The sequence below is a fragment of the Chaetodon auriga genome, chromosome 20 (genome assembly GCF_051107435.1).
Source record: "Chaetodon auriga isolate fChaAug3 chromosome 20, fChaAug3.hap1, whole genome shotgun sequence".
NCBI classification, from domain to species: Eukaryota; Metazoa; Chordata; class Actinopteri; order Chaetodontiformes; family Chaetodontidae; genus Chaetodon; species Chaetodon auriga.
Genome location: NC_135093.1, coordinates 6236147 through 6262146, shown reverse-complemented (window position 1 = coordinate 6262146; position 26000 = coordinate 6236147). Strand labels below are relative to the sequence as shown.

The following is a 26000-nucleotide window of genomic DNA, read 5'->3' as shown; positions in this document are numbered from 1 at the left end:
TAAAATGTGGAAGTTCAATTTAAACAGAACAATAACAATAAAATGTACTATTGTCAGTCTTCATAGCTTGTGGCAATCTGGGGCAAAACAGACATCAAACCATCATTATGTCAAAAAAAAAAAAAAAAAGATTGTACGCACAGTTGCATGCAAGACTTCGTCACTGTCTGCAACAAGGAATAATGTTATTTCAAGGAAAGGACTGACTTCAAGCAGCAGCAGCACTGTGGAATAATGTGACATATTGGAGGCTACAGCAAAAAAAATCCATTAATATACAGATTTGTTCCCAAGTTGTGCTGTTGTTGCTGCTGAAAGGTGTCCCTGTGAAGCTGTATCTCATGGCATCAATCTATAGAATATACATTATATAATAGCATAATATATTAAACCCAACAAAATTTCAGAACTTGTCAGATAAATCTGTTGTTGCAGCTCTTATCTTTGTATAGTGTACAGTTGGTGGCGCAACCTCACAGTCTCTAGCACTGAAAGCAGAGTTGTTTTGCTCCTTTTTCAGAAAAAGCACACAAAGTAATAACATTCAGGGCATGTTGTTGACCTTAATTTGTTGCATGTCACATCGGTGTCACTCCCTATTTCCCCTCTCCACTGAAAAAAAAATCTAGATCACATTAAAAAAAAGTAATAACATCCAACCAGCAGAGTGTTAAAACTTGCAGACTTGATTTGAGAACAGCCCTGCATGAGGACTACTGTGTTAATAAGGGTTGCAAGAGTCACACTGTTCATCAGACATTCAACTGTTTCTCCTGTATTTTTCCCTCACATATACACTGTCTGTTTACCTTGATCTTTTTCCCCAATCACTAAAAATGCAATCACTGCTTCTGCTGACTGCTGAAAGGTGTGGTGAGAGCTTTTACATGCAGATCTTTTCCAGATGCAATATAACGAGAGAAAAGACAAAAATGAAACTCCAGATAACAGCCTCAGTGTGCTGCTGTGTCTTTAAGTGCTTTGTGATCACAGCCTAATCGTTTGCAGCCAAACAATGCCCTCTGGTGGTCCAATTACATAAAACGATACTAATTGACCAGACGTGTTTATCAAAGTGATACTCCACCCAAATCTGTAATTTAAGACTCAGAAGCTCACCTCCTGTAATCATGGGAAACAAAAGATTGTACTTCAGATTCAGCTTGGAGTCATGTGAGTTAAAATGCATTCCAATAGTACTGCATATGGTTAGTTAGTTAGTTAGCTAATTATAATTGATTAATACATTGGTGAATTCCAAATGTTTAATTCTGAATTGATTCATTCAATTTAGCATTTAAAAAGCCAATATGAGAACGACCAAAAAAATGATTACATTTCACAGTTAATTATTCTGTGTTTGAATTATTAAGTAATAGTGTAATTATTAAATTGAACTGGAGAATTAACTTTAAAAAGGCTTTTAAATTTGTTGTCCCAGTTTTCTAACACATCTGCCCCATCTCCCCAGTTCATGTGTCTCCTGCTTTGAGATTCACATTTACAGTTCACTTAAAGATTTAAAGACTAAAAACGTATACACATCTCATTATAAACATTTCCTGCAACATAATCCCACACTGTGCCCTTAATTTGCTCAGGAAGGTCTAACACTTATATTTCCACTAAGATAATATATATCATAAATAAAATAATGCATGACAAATTTCAATTAGAGCATCGACAATTATACAAATTCAAGGCTGTGCTCTTTGTTGATTACTAAATGGTATTGCTTGTTGAAATGCGTTTAACATTAAGGACTATCCCTTGTCAATGTGGAACACTGCTACAAAATGCACTAACATGTACCCTTGTGTACCTGTGACAATGGGGACTAGGGCTGCAAAATGTACATAATTTGGTGACTGTGGAGTCCATTGGTGCGCCCATGCATTGATCAAATCGCCGCTTGACCGATCCCGAACCCCAACAGAAAGGTTTGTCAAGTCGTCTGATACAAGGCTCCCAATTGGCCGCCGCAGGAGGAGACTCTAAAACGCAAGATGTGATTGGTCGAACGGACACTCTGCTCTTTTTTTCTCGCGATTGTTTCCCGTGTGAGTTAATGGCTCCTCCTGCTACAGACTGAGACGGAGCTGGCACCGAGAAACGATACGGGGGGAGCTGTAACACCACGGAGGAAAAAAAAACAGCGATTACACCCCAAATACCAGCGGGTTTTTGATCGCAGTTGTTTGGGTGTATCTGGGAAAAAGGCTGTCCGGGTGGTAGCTTGGGTCGAGGGCTAAATTTAGAAGCGGGCGGTCGAGGATAGCAGTCTATTTTTCAACAACCAACTCCCCAGATGAACTCCGTCAGAGCCACCAACAGGAGACCCAGGCGAGTGTCGAGGCCGCGCCCGGTGCAGCCCGAACGGAACAACGGGGATAGAGGTAAGTTAGGCCGCGGTCAGCTCATGATTTAAGACGGCGCCATGCCAGGCCTGAAGAGCCTCAACATAACCCTCGTTTTTTTTGCTAGCGGCCTGTTCTCCACACCTCGGGGCGGCTAGTTCAGCAGGAAAACCCGAGGCTTCTTGCTCTGTGGCTTAGGCCAGGCCGCGCTTTGTTTGGCTTGAGTGATTGGGGCTAGCTAATACCGCTAGCTAGCTTACCAGGTTATGTGGATGTTGGGGGTTGTCTTCGCCTAACGTAATGCGTATGTAGCTAAACGGTCAACATTAATAGCTCTTATTCGGGTAACCTCAGCTGGAGGCAAAGGGATCGACTTCACACTCTCTAACCACAATCTGCGTGTCTGTTCGGCCGTTGCATTCCCAGCTGTCACTACCGATTCTGAGGGTGTAAATCTGCGGTGTCTTTGGACTGCCATTTTTGGGGTGTAACGTTAACAAAAACATTAGCAGCGAATGGGGGCAATGCTAGCTAGCTGCCCCAGCTTCAAGAGGCCACACAGATCAGCTGTGATAGATGATACGGTGTGATTTGGATGAATTCACCGTGTCCATTTTCTGCGCTTGTGGCTGTAGTCTAAAAGCTAACGCAGCGAGCAGATTGAACCCATGTCCTCTTCCTTGTTCGCGGCGCTTGCTAGCCGCAGCTCGATTTGTTTACACCGCGGATTTGCAAGCTACGCAGTTCAGTTTTTAGCTATTAGCCACACGTTTGATTGACTTCATCTGCGGCCCTTCGTTTGACAGCGCCGTTAAAGATGAGTCTGATTCTGCTCATGTAGGACCCAGACACAAATACACACTGCTCGATATCTGTAGGGACTGCCTAGACATGAAAGACTGGTAATGTGGTTGCAGGAGGTGCATCTGCCATTATCAATCACTAACCTTTGTCTGCCTTACCAACTATCACCCTGTCTGTTAGCCTGCGCAGTGTGAATGCTGCATGTGAGCTGAATGAATACCATTGTGTCATTAATGGTATAGAGTGTCAGTGGTTTTAAGTGTGTGCTCTAAATACTGAAGAAATTAAAGTTGTGCAATAGAGCAAAAGACAGATGATTGGGTTTTTCAGAGAAATACCCGTTTTTGGTTTTTTTTGTTTTCTGTTTTCTCTTTAATTGCATAGCCTTGCTTTCTGCTGCAGCTTTGTGGATTGGAGTGCCTGTTCAGAAAATTGTGTATGTATAGGAAATCTGTTTGCCTTTCTGTCCAGATGAGGAGGCTCCTGCAGCAGCTGCAGCAGAGATGGCTATTGAGGAGTCCGGCCCAGGAGCTCAGAACAGTCCCTACCAGCTTCGGCGCAAGACCCTGCTTCCCAAGAGAACCGCTGCTGCCTCTGCCACCGCCTCTGCCTGCCCCAGCAAGGGCCCAATGGAGGTTAGACCAAAGCATTTTAGTGCATTTTCTGTGTATTGACTGCAGTGTGCATGTCTGAAGGCGTGAGTGTATGAATGTTTGTGAATGAGAGGGAGTTGGTGATTAATTGTGTCCTCCTCTGAAGGAACAATGATTTTGTGACCGCAGTAAATTTTGCAGTTGATTACTCAGAGCTCGAATCTTGGCATGAAGTTGATATCCTATTTCCCCTCTTTTCAGGGAGCTTCCACTTCATCAACAGAGGCCTTTGGCCATCGAGCCAAGCGGGCACGAGTGTCCGGTAAGAGCCACGACCTGCCAGGTGTGTGTTAAATCTCCGCAACTGGGGCAAGGAGAGCGTTAGGTTTTTGTTGTTGTTGTATTTCCTTTGAATCTTTATGATTTTTCTGTCTGTGCTGGTAAATCTTGTTATTTTACCATCCGTTAAGTAGCATGATTCCATAGTTTGTGTTTGTGGTGAAGATGCGTTGCCAAAAGCTTACATTGTCAGTTTGTGTGTGTGTATTTGTGTGTTTTTAGCAGCCCCAGCAGAGCAATATCTGCAGCAGAAGCTTCCAGATGAGGTTGTTTTGAAGATCTTCTCCTACTTACTGGAACAGGACCTCTGTCAGGCAGCTTGTGTTTGCAAAAGATTCAGCCAGCTTGCCAACGACCCCATCCTATGGTCAGTGCCACTGATGAGATGGAAACTTGTCTGTTCTTGTGTTGAATTGCATTAAAATGCAGACAAATGAAATTTATTTCATGTGATATTTAATGATCTAGGAAGCGCCTATACATGGAGGTGTTTGAGTACACACGTCCCATGATGCACCCTGAGCCAGGCAGGTTCTACCAAGTCAGCCCAGAGGAGCATGAACACCCAAACCCCTGGAAGGAGAGCTTTCAACAGCTGGTAAGTCTGCCCTGTTAGTATTCTCTGTGTTGTTTTATCATGAAGAAGTAATCTGGAAATGCCAAAAACTTGGTGCAGTTCTGCAAAGTCATATATGGATTAGCAATAAAATCCATGCAACCCATTAAAGCTAAAAGACTTAACACACACACATTCAATAGCAAATCAAAGTCTGTATATTTATTTTTGAAATGTCACAATATGCACAGGGAAGGAGGGAAGCTGAGCCGTCATTTGAGTGTATAACGTGGTCAAGCACCTGGGAAAATGTGCTTAGTTAAGTAACGGCAAGCAGATAAATGAAACACAAGTGTCATCGGCTTGAAAAGTGCTTTTACTGAAACATTTCTTTAACCTCGTGTCGTTATTTTCTGGAAACGCCAACAAGCAACAAGCCGCTCCGTCAGATTTTCTGATCAGCTGTTCCTTAGCCTGTTCTCCTGCTTTGATTTTTTTCTTAATTGCATGTACTGTATTTCTCAGAGGTTCAGTGTCTCAATGAATACTTTCAGTTCATCCACAGGCAGATCAGTTTCATGTGATCACAGTGTTGTTCTAAGGTTATGTCAACAATAGGATGTGTAAAATTCCTAACCGTGGAGTTAATCTCATTATCTAATTATGTCTGGGCTTTGCTCAGACTAAACATTGAGTATGTTCCTCAGGCTAATGGGAGGCAAACATGTTTGCTTTATGAATTGTAATGAAGTAAGAAAATTCAATGTGAAAATGAAACACTGATCATATTTTGTTTTTGCAGGGATCACTTAACTCTTCTGTTTTTGCGGGGGTCCTACTTTTAGTGGCTTGTAATTGTGAGGTCTAGAAATTAAAGAACGCCGTGTTTTGCTGTTACATCTATCACTGAACTCTTTGTGAAATTTTGTACCTCCACATATGTTGTCGTTCTGTGTTGGTTAGTTTGTGGGTTGCGTACATTCATGGATGCCACTGGTTTCTATCTTGGTGTTCTGGGCTTGCAAGATGGGACAGGAACCAGAAAAACATATTTCAGCTGCACAAAATTAGATTAATATTTTCCAGACTTTCCCCCCTTTGTTCCTGTGACTTGCTAGATCATTTCACCTTAAGTTAAGTGTTCACAACCGTACATATGCAATGGGCTACGAGCGGTCACAAGAACCACTGATGTACACTTATTATGGCACTTTTATGACTCCTTCTTGTGTAGTGCATTCTCTTTGCGCTGTGTTTTCTATTCAAAACCCTTATGTAAACACTTTTTCAAAACCTTTTTTTTTTTTTTTTTTGCTTTATTGTAGGAAAAAGCTAAGGTGACACGTTGTTTTAGGGACAGCACTAACATTTGATGCGATCATCAGCAGCCTGTTTTGACCTTGGTTTTTTCTTGTTGTTACAGTACAAAGGTGCTCATGTAAAACCAGGCTTCGCTGAGCATTTCTACAGTAACCCCGGCAGATACAAAGGCAGGGAGAACATGCTGGTAAGTCAGAAATTTGTAACTAAAGAGAAAGCCTTAAGGATTTATTTCACTCACTATAATACTGACATATATGCAAAGCACAGCTAATGTAAATACTTGCTTGCTTTCAGCTGCCTCCTGATGAATTGTAGGAGTGTATGTTCTGCCTGACAGTGTTTGTGCCTTTCCCCTGCAGTATTATGACACCATTGAGGATGCGCTGGGTGGAGTACAAGAGGCCCACTTTGACGGTCTAATCTTCGTCCACTCTGGCATCTATACAGACGAGTGGATTTATATAGAGTCCCCCATCACGATGATTGGTGCAGGTAAGCATGTTGCCATCACTGAAAAGTGCTTAAGACATTACTTTGATGCTTGTGCCGCATGCAATCAATATCTCTCTTCAGATGGGATACACTCTCAGCGGTGTTTGTGTCCATATGTATGAGGGTGTTAATGAGTTTCCGCTGCTTTACCCTCAGCTCCTGGTAAAGTAGCAGACAAGGTGGTGATAGAGAATACTAGAGACTCGACGTTTGTCTTCATGGAGGGCTCAGAGGATGCCTACGTGGGATACATGACCATCAAGGTAAACACAGATCTCACCCTTCCCTCCTTGGCGAATCTGCTGTGTCTGTAATTTGTAAAGTAAAAATTCCTACCAAATTTTGGCTAACACTGAGCTCTCATGCGACTCGTCCTCTTCCTGAGCTGGACACAAATATGGTCTTTGTCGCGATGCTTGTGGCTTTCTAACGAAACCTGGGGCCAGTTGTTAGTCATTTGATAATGTTTAAATAAAAGCTAGAATACTGTTTTCAGCTACTACAAGTATTAGTGGCACTGATGCCTCCAGCAGGGAGAGTCCAGTGTGGATGTGGTGGGTGGAAAGAAGCTTGATGTGCTGTCAGTGAGCGCAGCCACTGTCTGACCTCTGCTGCTTGTCTCTCCTCAGTTTAATCCCGATGATAAGTCAGCGCAGCACCATAACGCCCACCACTGTCTGGAGATCACCGTCAACTGCAGCCCCAACATCGACCACTGCATCATTCGCTCCACGTGCACAGGTACCGCACACGCCGACCGCTTGTTACGGAGGGTGACCACAATAGTCTGAAACCTGTACCTGTATGGCCTTAAAAAACACAACTCGGTTGAATGCGCCTGCTGACATATGCAACATTAGCATCACAAAAGTAGCATTTAGTGCAGGGTTCCACCAAAAAGGCAGTGTCTTTGATCCAGTTTGTTGGACTGTCGACAGGATTATGGACAAACTGCTAGCCAGATTTTCATGGAACTTGGTGGAAGGTTGGACCATGGACCAAGGAAGAACCTGTTAAATTTTGGTGCAGATCTGAATCACAGGGCAGATATACGAATTATGTTTCACTTTCGATAACACTGGAGATATGGAATTTGATGCAGGTGGAATAAATGCCTTACATCTTAAAATCCAGCAGATGGTAGTAAAGTTCAGTAGTAGAAATATGATGATGTCTGAGAACCAGTAAGATTTTAATATTACCACAACTGTAACGGCACAGTTTTCTCAAACTAAGGTGTTGCTATGAAAACAACTAATTATACTCTCACTGACATCTAAATGTGAATTTTGTGCAGTAAAATCCACCAGAGTCACAGAGGAAAAATGCTGAAACGTGTGAAGTTTGCGCTTGCAGATTTGATCATAGAACAGTGGATTGGTGGAGGTCTGTCTGTGCTCTTCTGGTCTTGCAGGATTGTGCGTTTGTGTGTACTTCTGTATAACAGTTTACATCAAAGGTTTTCTATGATGGTTTGGAAGGCAAATGCTGTCCCTGATTTTGGTTTATTACTCAGTGATCAGTGTGTTCATTATGTCCCAGGATGAGAGACTAAATCTGTCATTTGGGTCTTGGACTCAAAACCAAAAAGCCCTGGGGCTGTAGTTTTTTATTATGACGGTTCTCTCTGATGGAAAACAGGTTGTTGATTTGCAGTGGTGAGAAATCTGGAAAAATCAGTGACTGCATTGCACAGTAGAAGTGACACTCCCTCTCGTGTATTGATGCTTAGTCTCAGTTGGGGCCATGTGACCTGGTGTCATAAAATGTCACATCACATGTTGCATTGATAACACATATTTCTTGGGGGTTATTTGAACTGTGTTGAATCTTCCATCTATAAAATCCAACTTTTGATATTTTGTTTTGAGTACAGTGTTACAGTTTATGTGTATGTCGCACAGAAATGCTACTTTTATCTCTGATAAATACACGTTATTCAGTTCTGTGCAGGGTTTGTACAATATCTTGAAGGTTTGGAAAATGCTAAGTTTTAAACATGATCTTTTCAAATGAGGAGTAAGCCTTGAGAAATGCTTGATTTTCAACACAGTTTTTTCTATATTATTATATAATATTTGGAATTAAACAATCTTGTTGTCGTCTTTGTTTGTTTCCTGGTGTCAAAAGCAGCAAGCATTAAAAAAATCACGATCAAAGTTAATGTGAACAGCTGGTAAAATGAACAAACTGACAATATAAACTGATTGCTGTGGGTGGAGAGGAGTTCTGGAAGTTCTTAGATGTGATGATAACGCCTTCAGGAGTTGGAAAGTTTTGGTTTAGGTACCTTAAAAGTGTGTGAAAAAGGCTTATTTTGCCTTTAACAAACCGTATGGATGAAATACCCTCGGGGGTTTTTTGACCGTTGGTCATTTGATAAAGGAATTGATCACCACTTGCAGCCCTACTGGAGTGTGACTCTTCTGTTTCCTTCTGTGTTTAGTGGGTTCAGCGGTGTGTGTGAGCGGCCAGGGAGCGTGTCCAACCATCAAACACTGCAACATCAGTGACTGTGAGAACGTTGGACTGTACATTACAGACCACGCACAGGTAAGAATGACTTCATAGTAACACTCATGGTTTGCCATAAATGCACAATAACACACACACAAGCACTTCTGTCTTCATGCCTTGTTGTCTGTCTTCAGGGCATTTATGAAGACAATGAAATCAGCAACAACGCACTAGCAGGAATTTGGGTGAAAAACCACGGCAATCCCATCATTAGACGTAACCACATCCACCATGGACGAGATGTTGGAGTGTTCACCTTCGATCACGGCATGGTAAATCCGGACCAGCTACGTCACGTCACGCATTTGTGCCTGAAGACACACCACAGACCGTCTAACATGTCCTCCCCTCTGTGTTTTCAGGGTTACTTTGAGAACTGCAACATCCATAGAAACCGTATAGCAGGCTTTGAGGTGAAGGCCTACGCCAACCCCACGGTGGTGCGCTGTGAGATCCACCATGGCCAAACAGGAGGCATCTACGTCCACGAGAAGGGGCGGGGGCAGTTTATAGAGAACAAAATCTATGCCAATAACTTCGCTGGTGTGTGGATCACGTCCAACAGTGACCCGACGATACGGTGAGGACACCACACACAGGACAGCATTCGCAGTAAACCTATAGAGGGGTCCGGGCTTTTTGGGTCATGGTTGGTTGTTAGATTACATTACAATGAAGGTGACAAACCACTTGGCTGATATCGATATGGACCACCAAAAAGGACATGGTTGTTTCACTGTTAGCATCGTAGCATCTGTTCCAAGACTCATGGTTTTTTCTTTCATTTCCAGGGGAAACGCTATATTCAATGGTAACCAAGGAGGGGTGTACATATTTGGAGATGGTCGGGGTTTGATAGAGAGTAATGACATCTATGGTAACGCCTTGGCCGGAATCCAGATCCGAACCAACAGCTGCCCCATTGTACGGCACAACAAGATCCACGATGGGCAACATGGGGGCATCTATGTGGTAAATATACTCTTTGATTTATTTGAAATATCTGTAGGACGTCTGGTTAAAATATAACTCATTTCTAGTAAGTTCAGATCATTTTTCAGTTTCATATAAAAGCTTAGACTCACCTGATGTAGACTGTGGGTATAAGCCTGTTATTGAACAACATCAGTACGAACATAAACAAGCTAGCAGCTATTACCTTTTCCTTTGCTGGGATTTAGGCATTTTACTTGCAGGTCTCACCTTCCTCCATTCAAATGTTCAGACGATTGTGACTGATTTAAAGAAATACAAACACATACCCTCCGTCAGAAACGTTTGACAGCTGATCCCGTTTCGTGTTTCAGCATGAGAAAGGCCAGGGCGTGATCGAGGAGAACGAGGTTTACAGCAACACACTGGCTGGAGTCTGGGTGACCACAGGCAGCACTCCTGTCCTCCGCAAGAACCGCATCCACAGCGGCAAACAGGTAAGATTAACAAGGTTCGACATTGTAAAGCCTAAAAAATCAGTTTTATTTCCTGCTTCAGTTCTGCTTTCCTGTGTCGCTGTGAAGACACACCGTACCTCATCACATTTGATGATGTTCTTCTCTTATTTGGATCTCCCACATAAATCCTGCTCTGTGTAATTATTTGACTCTGTTCTTCTATGTTTTCCTGTCCCTCTCTTCTCTACATATGTATGTTGAATCTACTGAGTGATCATCTGCCTTTCTTTTTTTCTTAAGGTTGGCGTGTATTTCTATGACAATGGGCACGGTGTGTTGGAAGACAATGATATCTACAATCACATGTACTCTGGTGTGCAAATAAGGTAACGGCTTCCCCCGTCCAACAGTTTAACCGCCAAACACAAAATATGAGACACTTTGTTTAAAGCAGCTGATCATGCTCCTCCTCCTCCTCCACTTCCACTCCAATAATTACTCTTGAACTTTGACAGGACGGGGAGCAACCCAAAGATCAGGCGCAACAAGATCTGGGGAGGCCAGAATGGAGGGATTTTAGTCTACAACTCAGGTCTGTATTCCTCTCTCTGTTCGTCTCGTATGTGTGCGTACTTGGACGTCTAATCCGGCTGTTTAACGTTACAGGGCTGGGCTTCATCGAGGACAACGAGATCTTTGACAACGCCATGGCCGGGGTGTGGATCAAGACGGACAGCAACCCCACACTGAGACGGAATAAGATTCATGACGGCAGAGACGGAGGCATCTGCATCTTCAATGGAGGCAGAGGTGCTTTAACACGTTCAAACAGCCCCATCAGTCAGAAGACGTCACGTAGAATCTGATATTTGATAGTACAGTCAGCCTGTGATTGAACCTCAGGGTTTAGATCCACATACTAGATTCAGGGACTGTTTTTACCTTTTACTTTGATGTGATTTTGGTGCTGTACGTTATCTTTTAGCTATCACGTTTTCCTCTGCAGGTCTGCTGGAGGAGAACGACATCTTCAGGAACGCTCAGGCCGGCGTGCTGATCAGCACCAACAGCCATCCAATACTCCGCAAGAACCGCATTTTTGACGGCTTCGCTGCAGGTTAGCTTTTCTTTTTGTATTCAAAATCAACTCCATGTCCAAGTTCACGGCATTTCCCCTCGTGGTGCTGATTTTCTGTTCGTTCTCCAGGTATTGAAATCACTAACCACGCCACAGCCACGCTGGAGGGCAACCAGATCTTCAACAATCGCTTCGGAGGCCTGTTTCTGGCGTCCGGCGTCAACGTCACCATGAAAGGTAACCGCTGCTGCTGCCGCTTTACGGGCAGAAAAGCTTTACCCGGTCTGGTTACAAGCTGGTTGTATGTGCCTTCTAATGGCTCTCCTCTGTTTACTCCCTCTGTCAGATAACAAGATTCTGAATAACCAGGACGCCATTGAAAAGGCAGTGAGCAGAGGACAGTGTCTCTACAAGATCTCCAGCTACACCAGTTACCCCATGCACGACTTCTACAGGTAACCTGCGTCGGATAGAAGCTTCAGAATAATGTTGGTACATGTCAGGAGAGCTGAAACAACACAGAATTCAACGTTTTGAAGTTTGAAGATATCACCTTATGCTTTGGGAAATTTCATGGGCTTCTGCTGAATGAACAATTCATTGATTAATCAAGAGATCATTAAAAAAAATGTTTAAAAAATTGTTAGTCTCAGCCCCACATTTAAGAAATGATTCATTTAAAGGTCCAGTGTGTCAGATTTAGGGGCATCCATTATCGAATTGAATACAATCTTCATATGAGTATGTTTTCATTTGTGTATAAATACCTGAAAAAAGGTGTTTTGATTACTTTAGAATGAGCTTTTTATATCTGCAGGAGGAGCAGCAAACACTGGCTCTGGAGAGCACTTTTTTTTTTTCACGACAACCTCCTACATGCTTGCAAAGGCAGGGGTGAGGAGAGAGGTGGTCAGTTGGTTGCAGTCTGCAGCCTCACCACTAGATGCCACTAAATCCAACATACTGGTCCTTTAAGAAAAGAGTAGTAATTGTCACAATGCTTTTGTCTTTGATTAACTTTTCCTTGACTTGCTCTGTAAATGCATCCATTTCGTCTTGTTCCTCCAGGTGTCACACTTGTAATACAACAGATAGGAACGCCATCTGTGTAAACTGCATCAAAAAATGCCACCAAGGGCACGATGTAGAGTTTATACGGCACGATCGGTGAGACATTTTATGCTCCTTTCTGACTACAGGTTCTGTTCATTTTTAATATTATTTAATTAATCGTTCTCTTCCACTTGTTTGAAGGTGTTCATAATCGCTGATATCTGTTCCTGCAGGTTTTTCTGCGACTGCGGAGCGGGAACGTTGTCCAACCCGTGCACGCTGGCCGGAGAGCCCACACACGACACAGACACTCTGTATGACTCAGCGCCGCCCATCGAGTCCAACACGCTGCAACATAACTGAAGGCGTCCGGTCTAGTTAAACTCTCACATAAGCATACAAACACATTGCATTGCACACAGACACACACACACATACACGCACGCACGCGCAGTTACATACACACATCCACTTGCAGCCATAAGGACCCAGAGAGACTCTGCGATTGCGGCGCTCTCAGACGGGATCGAGGTGAAAGAGGCTGCAGAGGAAGCAGCTTCCTGCCCGCTGCAGTCAGACGCGCTGCAGCGGCGGCAGACTCCACCAGAGAGAGCAGCGGAGCTGAGGGGAGACCGACAGAACGGCCACAAGAGATTCCACTCGAGTATTTCTTACTGCAGTCTGTAGACAAAGAGAAGACTGCGAGAGGAGGGCTCTGCGGAGGGGCTGTCGATGGCGGCCTGCGCCGCTTTGGCAGCGCATGAAGATCCACCGCCCGGCGTTCATCCTCGGCTCCCGGCCCACTTCTGCTTCTTCTTCTTTTTCTTCACGAGAACTGCTGTCAAAGAGACTTCCTGCTTCCTCGCAGCTGCCATCCCCATTGGCTGCCCGGGCAGTAGTAACCAGGCAACGGATGGGTGGATGTTGCTCTGTTGTGTGTGGATAAAAGAGCAAGATTGTGTGTGTGTGTGATGGAGCACTTGGGCTTTTTTGTTTGTTTGTGTTTTTTTTAAATATGTTCCGATCAATGGATTTTATTTCAATGCTTTCTCATGTAGTTTTGTATTTTCAAGCAAAAAGCTGACTGTATTTGAATGTCTTTTATTTTATTATATATTATTATAATTATAATTATTATTTTTCTTTGGTAAGCGTCCCTCCTCCCACCCCGACACAGAGGCAAACTGCAGAAGCTCCAACGTCCCAGTGGTGAAGTTCTTTCTGTGAAAGAGAATCTCATTTAACACTAAAAACCCTCTCCAGTATATTAGCTTAAATGGCAGGTGGAGGGGCTCCACAGTTGTATAAAGGTGTGTATGTGAGTGCGTAAATGTGTGTTGTGTACAGTGAAAGTTGCGTGTGTGTGTATATATGTTTCTAAGTTGATGCAGTCAGTGTTTCGTGGAGAGGGTTTCAACAGGAGGCGTCAGAGCTCCTTTGAACTGGAACTGAAGAGTCCGTCTGCAGTCCCCACCCCCGTCCTCCCCCCTTCTCTCCCCCGTGTATCGTGGTGACTGTGGCTCCTCATGCAGCCTGAATCGTATGCATGTACCATAACATCTAGACTTAATATATTGTGAAGTATTCAATAACCATTATGTAGATGCTAGTTGGAATTCAAAAAGGGGTATACTTTCTTAGAAAGACGAAAAAAGAAAACAGGAAACTGGCCATTTCTAAGAAAATAAAACTTTATTAGATCAGAGGTGTCTGTCTTTAAATTCCCTGGCTGCGATGAAATTCACCGAGAAACGACCTCCATTTACCTCCATCAGGTGTCGCAAAGAAGGATAAAAACTGCCGCTCGGAGCAAACAGACCTTTATCTGTGATGTTGCAGTTTTACAGCATCCATATTTATGTACATGTGACCTTTGCCAAAGGAGATGCTGATGGATTATTGTCAGTGATCACAGATGTTTGGATATCAAGTGAACTTTCTTTTATGACTTTTAAGCCACAAAATTCAGAGGAGACTTACTGGTGGTCTTAATAGAATAACTGCATGACATTTAACAGGTTTGAAGTGTCAAAAACTGCGTAAGGGTCAGCTAAGTTGTAATCGACAGTTTAAGGTTGACACATTCAGTGTAACGCTATTTACATTTATTTCCATCTGTTAGCTGCAGATTCATGTAACTTCACTCTGTTCCTCAGGCTGAGTGCAGTCAGTCATCCTTCAGGTCATTACTCAAAGCTCATGACTGCTGGCCAGAAGGCAAATGGTCATGAGGACATAAATGGAGTTACGGTTTTCATGTGTTCACAAATGATTTATGAGACGTGCTTGGCTGAGTTTTGGGGTGTGCGTCATGAGCACAGCGTGTCAAATAACAAACTCGCAGTGCATTCAGGAAAAATCCTTTATTGAAAAACTATACAATACAAGAGCATTAGTGTGGTTCCCTGCAGTACATGAACTTTGACCTTTGCTGGTCACGATGAACACATGACTGCGAGTGAAAATCAAGCTGTTTTTGCAGGAACGCAGCGCGCAAGGATCTCTCTGATGTACCTGTTATTTTTGCCAACGAGCTCCTGCTTCATTCTCCTGAGCTCCGCCTTCACCTCTTCGTCACTCATGGTGGCCGCAGGAAGTGACTTCGCCTTCTCCAGAAAGTCCTGGATCAGGTGCTCCCCCTCCTGAAGGACAAGCGGCACATCAGGGTTACTACTGCAGCCGTTTGGTAAAGATTTGTATTTCAGCACACGAGGTCATTAAGCATGAATCTATAAAGGAGATGACGGCAGGATGCAGCAAACTGGGCCCTACTTGTTTGTCTGTCCGTCGTCTCTTGGCTTCGGGCTCTTCCTCCTTCTCAGACTGCTCCCCTGCAGGTTCCTGAAACTCCTCCAGCTCATCCGCCTTCTCCTTCGCCATTGCAACCACCGCCGGCGGGAAGCAAGCCAGTTCGGCAACGTGGATCCCAAAACTCTGGTCACACACACCTGAACACATTCAGGGGAGGGGTGAGTATGGACACTTGATTGAATGTCACTAGCAATATTCAACTGAAGGACTTAGCAGAATGATCCAAGGCAGCAGAGAGAGAGGCTGAGTGTTTTGCAGTGAGCATGTACAAATTACAGCAGCTTAAATCTCATGTGCAAGGTAAAATTATTGTTTTTGTCAATGGAGTCTGGTGGTCTGAGAGGCCGGTGCTCTAGTGCGACATAAATTGTCATTGGATGTTGTATATAGAACCTTTAAAGAGCGTGCTGACCTGGTTTGACTCTGTACAGCATGGTGAGTGTGTTGTGGGAGGTCAGCGCTGTGACGTGCAGGTTGTGGACGGAGGGCTGCTGCGCCGCCAGCACCGTCAGCTCGTGGAAATGAGTGGCGAACAGGCAGAAGCAGCCGATCTTGGAGGCGATGTGTTCGCTGATGGCCCAGGCCAGACCGAAGCCATCGTACGTGGACGTGCCTCTGCCGAGCTCGTCGATTATGATCAGCGAGTTCTCCGTGGCCGAGCTGGAGGGGCAGGCAGGGACGATGAGAACAGGCTTGCGTATCATCATTGTTTAGCACGAACAGGCGTTTGTTCTTACCGCAGAATGGCAGCCGTCTCCAGCATCTCAGACATAAAGGTGGACACTCCTTTGACCTGGCTGTCTCCTGCTCCCACCCTGGCCAGGACGCTGTCAATCACACTGAGCTCCGCCTTCTCGCACGGCACAAAGCAGCCGATCTGAGCCATCAGAGCGATGACGCCCACCTGCCGGATAAACGTCGACTTGCCGCCCATATTTGGTCCTGCAGGCAAGAAGAGAGGAGAGCTGTATGAAGTGTATCGTGTGATGGTGAGGTACAACATGTACTACAGAGAAGAAAGTTTTTTTTAAAGAGATTAGAGTCAGTATTCAAAGTTGGATGATGATAAAACCAAAGTCATTTCTTTAACTGTCCACTATCTAAAAAGAAAAAATATAGCCCTAATTCACGCCTCTTTAGCTTTGATATTCTTATCATACTAACTGAAGTCTAAGTGTTTTGGCACCTGTGATGATGTAGAAGCTCTTCTCTCCCTGGACGAAGGTGATGTCGTTGGGTATGAAGGCGGTGTCCGCGTCCGTCTCCATGCAGGGATGTCTGGCCTGCTGCAGCTCCATGCGCCTGCAGCCGTCCGCCAACAGGCGCGGTCGAACATACGGCACGGGAGCGGAGACGGACGCCACGGCGAAACTCGCCACCGCGTCCAGCTGCGCTATCACGTCGCTCAGCGTCTGGAGGGGATCCACGTAACCTGGTGGTTTCAAAGTGATCAGCGTGAATTAAATCAGTCATTAAAATGAGACAAATTCCATATAATGAAGAGTTTACTTCTGATGTGAAGATTCCTCACCTGAGGCGATGTTGATGATCTCCTTGACGATGGCGTTCTGGGCCTCCTCGTACTCCTCCCTGTTTTTGGTGTACTCCTCGTTCAGAGAGCTCAGCTTGCTGCGGACATGTCGTGTGAAAAGGTGCATGAGAGAAAACGCCGTGAGCTGACACGGGGCTGATTTTGGGCGCGTGAGACCAACCTGTTTGTGAAGCGCACGCCGTTCTTCTGAACATCCAGCGTGGTGAATTTCTTGTTGTTCCTCAGCGTCTTCTCCTCCTTGCAGGTGACTCTCAGGTAAAAACCCAGCATGGCGTTTGACTCCAGCTTCACCGTCTTGCCGGCATCCAGACCTGAAACACGCTACGATGAGCTCAAACTGAATCAACATTCAAGCATTTAAAGCAAATATTTATCTCCATCCGACCATCTTCTACTATTTATCCGGCTCTCATTCACAGGAAGTAAGCTGCTGGTTCGAGCCTTCCATTGGCTGTCTATTTCAGTCGGCATCTTCCTCACTGCTGGTCGCTGTAGCAGCAAGCTACATAAAGTCTGGATTTCAAAGCTGCTCATACGGCTGAGTCCAGCGACCATGCGAAGGAAACTGATTTTGGTTCGTACTCATGAGTTCATTCTTCAGATCATTTCCCAAAGCTCATGACTGCTGGTCAGAAGGCAAAAGGTCATAAGGTCACGAAAGGGGCGACGGTTAAATGAAATGATGTAATAGTGATGTAACATGGTTCGAAAACTAATTATCTTTGTTTTCATTTAGGTCAGATACTAAATATTAGAGTGGAAGAAGAAGAATTTCTGGTTCATTGCAATTCGTCTAAGTGCAGCATTGAAGCCCACTGACAGGGACGAGTTTCCAGTGCATGTGGAAGTGTCGAACAGGCCACAAACCCTCCGCTCGTGACCACCACACTCCATCAAAAAACACAATTACTGCATTGTTTTTTTTGTCTGCTACAGCACCTAGCTCTCTGGCTGCGCTGTTCAGCACAGCCTGCATGCTCTTTTCCAGCACGTCCATCTTTTCTCTCAGCTCGGTCAACGCCGGATCAAACGACGCCTTGACCAGGAACTCGTGGTGATCGACCTGCAAGTAACACGCAAGAAAAAAGACGTGTGAACACCACGTGGGATTGACAATATGCAGATATCATGCACAAAACTATACTCTTAATTGTGTACAGAGATTCTTGAGGAAAGGACCTGGTTCATGTCCAGAGTGGTTTCAATCATCTCCTGGTACTTAATGAAGTCAGTCTGCAGGTCTCTGAGAGGAGAGATGAACACCGCCTCCAGCAGAACCTGGTAGCTGCCTACAACACACAGAAATCAAAAAAGGCTGTATGAATGAATGTACTGTATGCATGTAGGCTAATAATGCAGGTACTGTAAATGCACGATCAGAGGGGTGAAAGGAGGCACGTCATGACTAGAAAATCCAGGAACATCAAGCCTGGACTGTTAATGGACAAATCCAGGTGGGCTTTTTTTTTCGTGTCCTCCTATTGTTCATGCAGAGTGACACATGGGGGAGTGCTTTCGAGCATACGTTAAGGCAGAGGTGGGAAACCTCCAGCCTGAACCTCCAGCTGCAGCAGCGTCTCAGCTCTCTGCTTCCAAAATGTGAAATCATTTGAAATGAGATTAAAGCTGTGACAACTGAAAAAAGGAAACACTGCGTTCTCCTTCAAAGTCAAGAACATGGATTCAGGGCATGAAGAGCAAACAAAAGGAACTGAGCATATTTGCCGTGACTTTTTAATGTGGAAACAGCTGATGTGCCTAAACCTACAAAACAAAATAACTGAGGTGTAACTCACTCCTGCAAAGACTCCACACAACCAGTTGTGAGCAGCCTCATCATCATCAACACCACCATCTTCCATCAGACGCCTCGCCACAGAGAAGCAGCTCCGGTCAACGCAGAGGTTCGTGTGATTTATGTGTTCAGTAATCTAGTATGGCCACTTACATAGTTTGCTGCGTCGCACGAAGTTTTGAATGAGATCTTTATTTTAGGGGCACGTGGTAGAAAGGGCGCCCCTGGGTGTAGTCGCTTCCCTGATGTCACCACGAGCTTAATGCCACCGAGAGATCACAGGAGTAAAGTCGTGTTTTTATGACTTCAGCAGCCCGCTGCTGATTCGCAGGAATTTCAAACCCGTCGAGCGTCTTTGGCCTCAGGCGCAAAAGTGACGCCAACACACCGCTTCAAAACTGTACCTAATAAACTGGCCCCTCAGCGTATTCTAAATATAGCTCTGTGTGCACCTGAGTATCTCTCCAGGGCCGTGGTGAGGGCAGGGATGTGGCTCACAGCTTGGTAGACTCGGTAGCAGTCCTGCATGGTCGCACTGTGACGGTGGAACTTCTTGGCCAGACGGTGAAGATCAGGAAACCGCCGCAGCAAGTCCTCCTGACAGGTCTGCCTGAGCTCAGAGTCGCACACGAGGCTCTCCACCAGGTCCAGCCTACACGCACAAAACGTCAAAACAAGGCACGATTCACTGTAGCACACTGTTATTTCAAATGACGACGTGGACTTTAGAGACGTCCTGGTCTTTGGCTGTTTAATTAGCAAGAGCTGATGCAAACTGCGGCTGGGGACGTTTTAAACGGAGAGCATGCCAGCTGCAAATGAAGCTCCTACACAGAGTCTGACTGGCTTAGAGGCTGGCAGCACTCGCTCCCGTTCACATCTACCTCCAGCTTCCGAGAGGATCAGGAGATCCAGCTGTACAGAAGCCTGCCCCCCCATCCCCTGCAAGGGTGACGCCACCCTATGGTGGTGGAGCAAGAGAGAGTCTCTGCCCCTGCTGTCAGGACTGGCTGAAAGCTTTCTGTGTGTGCAGGCGTCCTCCACCCCGCCTGAGAGGGTGTTCTCCACAGCTGGAGACACCATAAGTCCAGACAGATCGCGTATCCTTCCTGAAAAAGCAGATATGCTTATTTTTCTGCTGAAGAATTGTTAATTCTTCATAGTGAATGTTTGCAGAATTGCACAATGCGCAGTTCCACTGGACTTGATTGTATTTGTCACTGGCTGACGTAGTTTTATTTTTGAGTGTTGAGCTCATACATCCTTTTAAAAAGGAGAATTTTAATTTCTATTAGAAAAATGTTGAACATGTTACGGGACATTCTTGTGTAATTGCCACAGAATAATTTACGTTGTATTTTGTTAATTTCTACAGAAGAATATTTATTTTATTGTTATTATTATTTTTTATTTATTTTCAAAACAAACACATTTTTCTGGGGACCTCCTTGGCACCCCATCGAGGAGCCCTAGGCTGTGGCCCTCTTAAGACCTCACTGTTTGGTTTGTAAGGTTACTTCTAAACTAAACAAAGTTGATGCTAATCGACCTGTTTGTTCTCCTTTTTTCCAAATGAGAATTGATAAAGAACTGAATCGTTAAGCAGAATCGAAAACGGAATTGGAATCGTAAAAATCTTATCAATTCCCATCCCTACCGAGGAGAGCAGCGCTGCAACGCTCGCAGGTACAGATCTGTTAATGTATGACTCAGGCGTGTCAGAAATATCACCATTGTATTACCTCTCCTCTATTTTGGTTTTGTCCATAAGTGGTTGTTTGATCCACTGGTTGAGCAGTCGTTGACCCTGCGGCGTACGGCACTTGTTCAACAGACCGGCCAATGAATGAGCTCCACTGGTGTCATCAGGTGATCCCTGAGGATGCAGATACAACAGGGCGTTTCTTTAACGTGCTATGACAATGGATATCTCACTACTGCTGATGTCAACGGTCAAATTATGGGATGGGGACAGTCTAAAGGGAAATCAAGTACAGTTTGACAGCGGTATTTACCTCCATTTAAATCTCTTGTTTAAATTGTAGACATGCATGGACATAGAGTCCCACATAAACCTGTAAAACCACATGTGTAACAAATGCTAACCCCCCGAGTGTTTGCACGCCGTCAACATATGTCAACAAAAGGTGTTTGTCTTGACTGACAAACTCAGACTGTTATAATAAGTGTGAGAACATTATGGAACTGATCATTGCAGAATTAAGACCTTTTTGTTAAAGCGTAAGATCTGTTTCATTTAAACAGAAATAGCTATTCGGTCACGCTCGCTAAAGCCACCAGACCCCATTCACAAAAACAGCAATTTTGCCATCATTAAACACACTTCATTCAAAAGCAACAAAAACTAAATAAGAGTCAACACACCTTCAAACCACTTACATTTAAACATCTACACAGGCTTAAAAGTCTTCAACAGATTTTCCTGGTAAAGGAAAACAAGCAGTGCAGTGCTTCCTGTGCAGCCGCTCTGCAGCGCGAATATCAACCGTCACAATCGAACACATGGATTTTTCTATAGTTCGAATATACATTTTAAAAAAGAGGAAAGAGGTTTCCTCAGAGATTTGGGTGAAGTGACCCAAAGCTGCTACGGCTGCTTGAGAGAACTGTGGCCTCCACTGACCTGGAAGAGGTTAAGAGCCCTCACGGCGGCGTTGTCCAGCCTCATGTACTGACCCAGGTCCAGAGTGGTCAGACTGAAGGAGTTGAAGTTGGACTCGTCAGAGAGCAGCTCAAGGAAACGCACCACTGCAGCCAAGCACGACATAGCCACCTGTGAATGAAACCACATTCAGGCATTTCGTATATTCAACTTTTCTACCATTCCTCTCATTTTATGAACCCTTTCGTTGTAGCCTCTGTGTTTTTAAGCGCACTGTGCCAGACTGTGTTTAAAAAATAACTGTTTAAATGTCACGTTGCTTGTCAGTGGAATTATTGGTTTCTTACTCGTCTCAGGTGATTGAATCCCGCATGTCAGGAAGCTCTGTGGTTTGTTCACCTGTTTGTCCAGCTCAGGTAACGTGTTGCTCGCCACAGTCTCTCCTCTCTTGGCCCTCAGCAGCCTGTTGAGATCCTGGACCATGTCCTTGCTGCTGAACTCCGCTCTCTTCCTGTCAGAGACCAGCATGCCGCCACGCTGCACCACCTTCAAAAACACATAACAAGGTCTTGTGCATGAATGACTTGACGTGGAAAAAACAATGCAACAAGAAAATTTGACATTTTCAGACTTCTTAACTCAAACATTAGCTCTGATTAGCTTTCAGCTTCTCAGATGTGAGGATCTGCTTTCCCTTCTTTGTCTTTTCTGATCGTGAACTGACAAAACAAATGGGAAAATTTCAGGTCTGGGAAATTATGACAAGCATTTTTCATCATTTTATGACATTAATCAACTAACCAAAAAATGTTTTTGTGAGGTAAAAACACTGTAGGAGATGGTTCTTGATTTCAGAAGGAACAGGACGAGCACACAACCACTGTGTATTCTGGGTGAGAACTGCAACTGCACAAATTTCTGTCTGCTGTTTGTTTGTCCCCACGTACCTCCCGTAGTTTTGTGCCATCCGTGCTGCCTTCCCCCTGAGCTAAGAGACACTCTTTGGGGCTGATTTGGACTAGCAGGGACTCCAGGTTGGAGAAGATCTCGTTGTCCGGGAACTCACACACTCCCATGGTCCTCTGGGCTGCGTCCACGTAGCCGACCCCGACCACACGCTGTCCGTCAGCTCCCGTAGCGAACCGCACGGCTACGACGCCGGCGCAGCCCTCCGCTCCGGTTCCACCGCCAAACAGAATCTCCTCGAACTGAGTCAAGTTCCCCGGAGAGGCCTGAGGGTTCAGATGATTGACAGAGAGATAATAACAAGCCTTTTAATTGGTTTATTTAAACCTGAACTGATTAATTGCTAATGAAAATAACTGTTAGCTCCAGCCCTGTTTTTATGGCTTTTGTCTGATGTGATGCACTGGAGCGGCACTGATCAATCTCAGTCTAATGACCTGTGAGCCTCGGAGAGACTCTTACGTAATATGCTTTCAGTTCATTTGGGTGTTAATCCTGTTTGGAACTAAGAGGAAGTTGTGAAGGACAAACAGAAGGACAAACAAAATGGTGTCTGTGAATCTGCAGGAAACTGGCTCCTCAGCTGGTGTGCAGGGATATTTAACTCTTTCTGTGCTGTGGCCTCATCTTCTGTCCTCCTCTTCCAATTTTTTCAGCCGAACGAGAAGCTGCTCACAATCTTCTTGCAAACAGCGACAGTGCACTCAATACAGTCATGTTTCCAGCTTTGATTATGTTAGTCCCATTATCAATAGTAATGCATCCTGTTAAGTTCCCTGACATGAGAGCATCTTGCGAGCCTGATGCGATGATCTCACCTGTAGGATCATTAGCATACACACATACATCTATTCAGTTCACGCATACACTTGCTGAACACATTACCTTGTACTCGAGCTTCCAGTCGTGCTCCTTGCTGCTCTTGCTGTGGTTCTTGTACACCTCCACTCTGTACTGCCTCACCAGCAGCAAGTCTTTCACAAAGGCCTCAAAGTTCAGCTTGCTCAGGACCACACTCTCCAGCTTGCGACTCCCTGTAGACCAACATAGTCACATTTTAATAGGAACAACCTGTGAGCCTACATTTCCTGCAAAACACCAATAGTGTCTGGCTTTAGCCATTAGCTGCAGCTAATGCGTACATGTGTGGCTAGATTAGCTCGTGGCTACATCTAAACCTCGGAGTAAATGCAGCAACAACACGCAAATGACTTAACTTGCTAAACGGGAGACTAGCTACTTAGTTAGCTTGGCTATAGAGCTCACCTGAGCCCAAGTATTTGATGACCCCATTCGTCTTGAACACTTCCTTCGCCGCGAATATGGCGTCTTTTCCGTGGACGGTGTAGTAGTCGTTACGGTCGAATATCCTGAAAGTGGTGTCCGGTTTCTCCGGCATGGAGAAAATGAAGTTTAGAAAGCCATGTTCGGCTGCACTGTCCATTGACAGATTCTGTTTCGGCTGCACCGCCATGCTGGAATCTCCCGCCACCACTGTGGCCAAACAGGAAACTACGTTCTTCTTCGTTGTGTTTATTGACGACTCGCAAACTAACGTAGGCGATGCATAGGGCGCCACCTACTGTATCGGAGTGTTGATTCGTTCTATTTCTCGGTTCTTCTTCTTACATCACTGCTCACTGGTGTCTTCAGGTGATCCCTAGAGGACATAATTCAAGCGTGTTTCAAAGCCCTTCAACCTTCAAAGGCATGCTGTGATGATAAATATCTCCTTACTGCTGACGCCTGGGAAGAAAAAACAACCTCAACGGCAAAAAATGCATTTCTGATGATTATCGTTAGCACATCTACAAATCTACCAAGGACACCCTGTGACATCCACACCCATGTGAAGTGTGTCAGCAGGTGAAAAATAAAAGGCTCACTCTCAGGCTGGAAACGTATCACAAAAAACAAAAGAAAATAGTTTGATTGTGCAATTCAGGGATTCATTTAAAACCTTGTCTTTTTATTTACAAGTTGCATCAACTGTGGTCATTTGATTTTTAAGGATTCATTGGGATTGTTCAGGTGGTTGTGCCACCGCGGCATCTCGACAGTTTATTCTCATCATTGCATCACCTCTCCTCGATTTTGTTTTTTCCATGAGTGGCTGTCTGATCCACTGGTTGATCGATCAGCCACTGACCCCACGGCGTACAGCACCTGTTCAACAGACCAGCCAATGAATGGGCCCCACTGGTGTCTTCAGGTGATCCCTAGAGGACATAATTCAAGTGTGTTTCAAAGCCCTTCAACCCTCAAAGGCATGCTGTGATGATAAATATCTCTATACTGTTGATGCCTGGGAAGAAAAAACAACCTCAACAACAAAAAATGCATTTTTGACGATTATCATTAGCATATCTGCAAACGTACAAAGGACACCCTGTGACATCCACACCCGCATGAAGTGTGTTATGTGGAGCAGTAAACCAGGAAGGGTCCCGTAGCCTTAGTTTTGAAATATTCTTATCATGAAACTGTGTGACACAGTTCTCTGTCCCACAAATCCAGCAAAACATCCAACGATACTGTAAAAAAATGCAGCCTTGAAACAACAGATGACCACCACAGATAATGAGTGTCTACCATCTCAAATATTCCCTCCAAACAACAATTAAAACATTACATAATGTGGTCTACTGAGACCAACTGCTCTTATTTTCTTATTAACTTTGCAAGGGAAGCTGTGGTCATCTGATTTTTAAAGATTCATTTGGTCAGCTGGGATCATTTGTGTGGCATAGGCATCAACAGACACATTAATATTGCACGGATTGGATGGATATAGTGACTTTTATACTTGACAAGCAACAGCAAGAAAACATACAAGCACGAATTGGTAGAGGAAGAGGAAGAACAAGAAGAAGAGTGAGCTTAGAGAGAACATTTTGTAGTTTAATTTGTATTTCAGACTCTTTTTTAAATACATAAATTGTTTTATTTTAAGCGCGTTTTTGAAATTTACAACATTATATTTTTGAGCCCAAAAAATACTCCTCATTTTACTGTATAATTGGTGGGTTTTGTACATTTAAAGAAAAGGCAAACAAAATAAAACACTTCTGCTAAAGGGAAAGTCTGAAGGTACACAAAATCGCTTTGCTCTGTTGATTGAAGTGTAAAAAGTAAAGGTAATTATATGCCGCCATGTGAGACCAAGACAGCATGCATCCTCTAATATTCCAAGAAACTGCATGACTGATGTCACCTCCAACAGCCTGTCAGATGAATGTGTTTCTAGAACAACAGATCACACTTTCTTGTTCCATTGTCAGCTGTACATGCACGTAAGAGAATACGTGAGGGTTTGGTTTATGTAAGGATGGTGTGACGACGTGTGATGCTGTGTGTTATTTCCTCAGCCACCGTTTCATAAACCATCCTTCTCCAGGAATTGTTGTTCTCGCTACAAATGATCACTTACTCAAATTATTCCACCGGTATCATGGAAAATTAAATTTCACAGCCATCTGATCCCAAGACAGGAAGGTTAGAGGTCAGCCTTTTTTCACCAACCATTTTTCCTTGGCTCCACACTGGGCCTTTTGCGTTTTTACGTTACCTGAAGGCCACCGTAGGGTCTCAAGAGGTGCAAGGGGTATTCAGTTGGTTGCAATACGCACCCTCACTGATAGATGCCACTAACTCCTACACATGTCCTTTTAACTTGACAAGCCATGGCTCGACAGTTGATTTGCAGAATCACCGCCCTGTTTACAACACTGCTATGAGACCACTGCCTCT

General features: G+C 44.4%; 2 protein-coding genes across 4 annotated transcripts; one reads left to right on the top strand and one right to left on the bottom strand.

Moving 5' to 3' along the window:
- Positions 1-2035: 2035 nt before the first annotated feature.
- On the top strand, positions 2036-14208 carry fbxo11b (F-box protein 11b). 3 transcript variants are annotated; one of them, XM_076759791.1, is made up of 22 exons: positions 2036-2396; positions 3633-3796; positions 4016-4097; positions 4316-4460; positions 4562-4691; positions 6073-6156; positions 6332-6464; positions 6621-6727; positions 7094-7205; positions 8911-9017; positions 9116-9253; positions 9344-9561; positions 9773-9953; positions 10289-10411; positions 10673-10758; positions 10888-10964; positions 11039-11182; positions 11379-11489; positions 11580-11687; positions 11797-11905; positions 12519-12617; positions 12737-14208. In XM_076759791.1, the coding sequence occupies exons 1-22, from the start codon at positions 2309-2311 to the stop codon at positions 12864-12866; spliced, it is 2676 nt and encodes an 891-aa protein (XP_076615906.1). In that variant the 5' UTR covers positions 2036-2308; the 3' UTR covers positions 12867-14208. The 3 variants fall into 3 exon arrangements, with proteins under 3 accessions (XP_076615906.1, XP_076615908.1, XP_076615907.1); XM_076759793.1 differs by having other exon boundaries at positions 2159-2396; positions 4016-4076; positions 12737-12998; XM_076759792.1 differs by having other exon boundaries at positions 2159-2396; positions 4319-4460; positions 12737-12998.
- A 629-nt stretch (positions 14209-14837) lies between these two features.
- On the bottom strand, positions 14838-23766 carry msh2 (mutS homolog 2 (E. coli)). The gene is made up of 16 exons (XM_076759794.1): positions 23517-23766; positions 23136-23284; positions 22232-22516; positions 21684-21830; positions 21306-21455; positions 20404-20537; positions 19114-19313; positions 18046-18155; positions 17806-17929; positions 17027-17177; positions 16846-16943; positions 16501-16746; positions 16052-16256; positions 15727-15974; positions 15276-15451; positions 14838-15145 (listed from the first exon to the last, which is right to left on the bottom strand). The coding sequence occupies exons 1-16, from the start codon at positions 23722-23724 to the stop codon at positions 14969-14971; spliced, it is 2808 nt and encodes a 935-aa protein (XP_076615909.1). The 5' UTR covers positions 23725-23766; the 3' UTR covers positions 14838-14968.
- Positions 23767-26000: the final 2234 nt, after the last annotated feature.

Bases quoted from the DNA above. Each gene is read 5' to 3' on its own strand.
- fbxo11b (XM_076759791.1), top strand. From the start codon at position 2,309: ATGAACTCCGTCAGAGCCACCAACAGGAGACCCAGGCGAGTGTCGAGG. The intron at 9,254-9,343 runs GTAAATCCGGAC...CTGTGTTTTCAG, and splicing joins TCACCTTCGATCACGGCATG to GGTTACTTTGAGAACTGCAA. The intron at 11,183-11,378 runs GTGCTTTAACAC...TTTCCTCTGCAG, and splicing joins CATCTTCAATGGAGGCAGAG to GTCTGCTGGAGGAGAACGAC.
- msh2 (XM_076759794.1), bottom strand. From the start codon at position 23,724: ATGGCGGTGCAGCCGAAACAGAATCTGTCAATGGACAGTGCAGCCGAA. The intron at 23,285-23,516 runs GTGAGCTCTATA...GTTGGTCTACAG, and splicing joins CATCAAATACTTGGGCTCAG to GGAGTCGCAAGCTGGAGAGT. The intron at 21,456-21,683 runs GTGAACAAACCA...TTTCATTCACAG, and splicing joins TACCTGAGCTGGACAAACAG to GTGGCTATGTCGTGCTTGGC.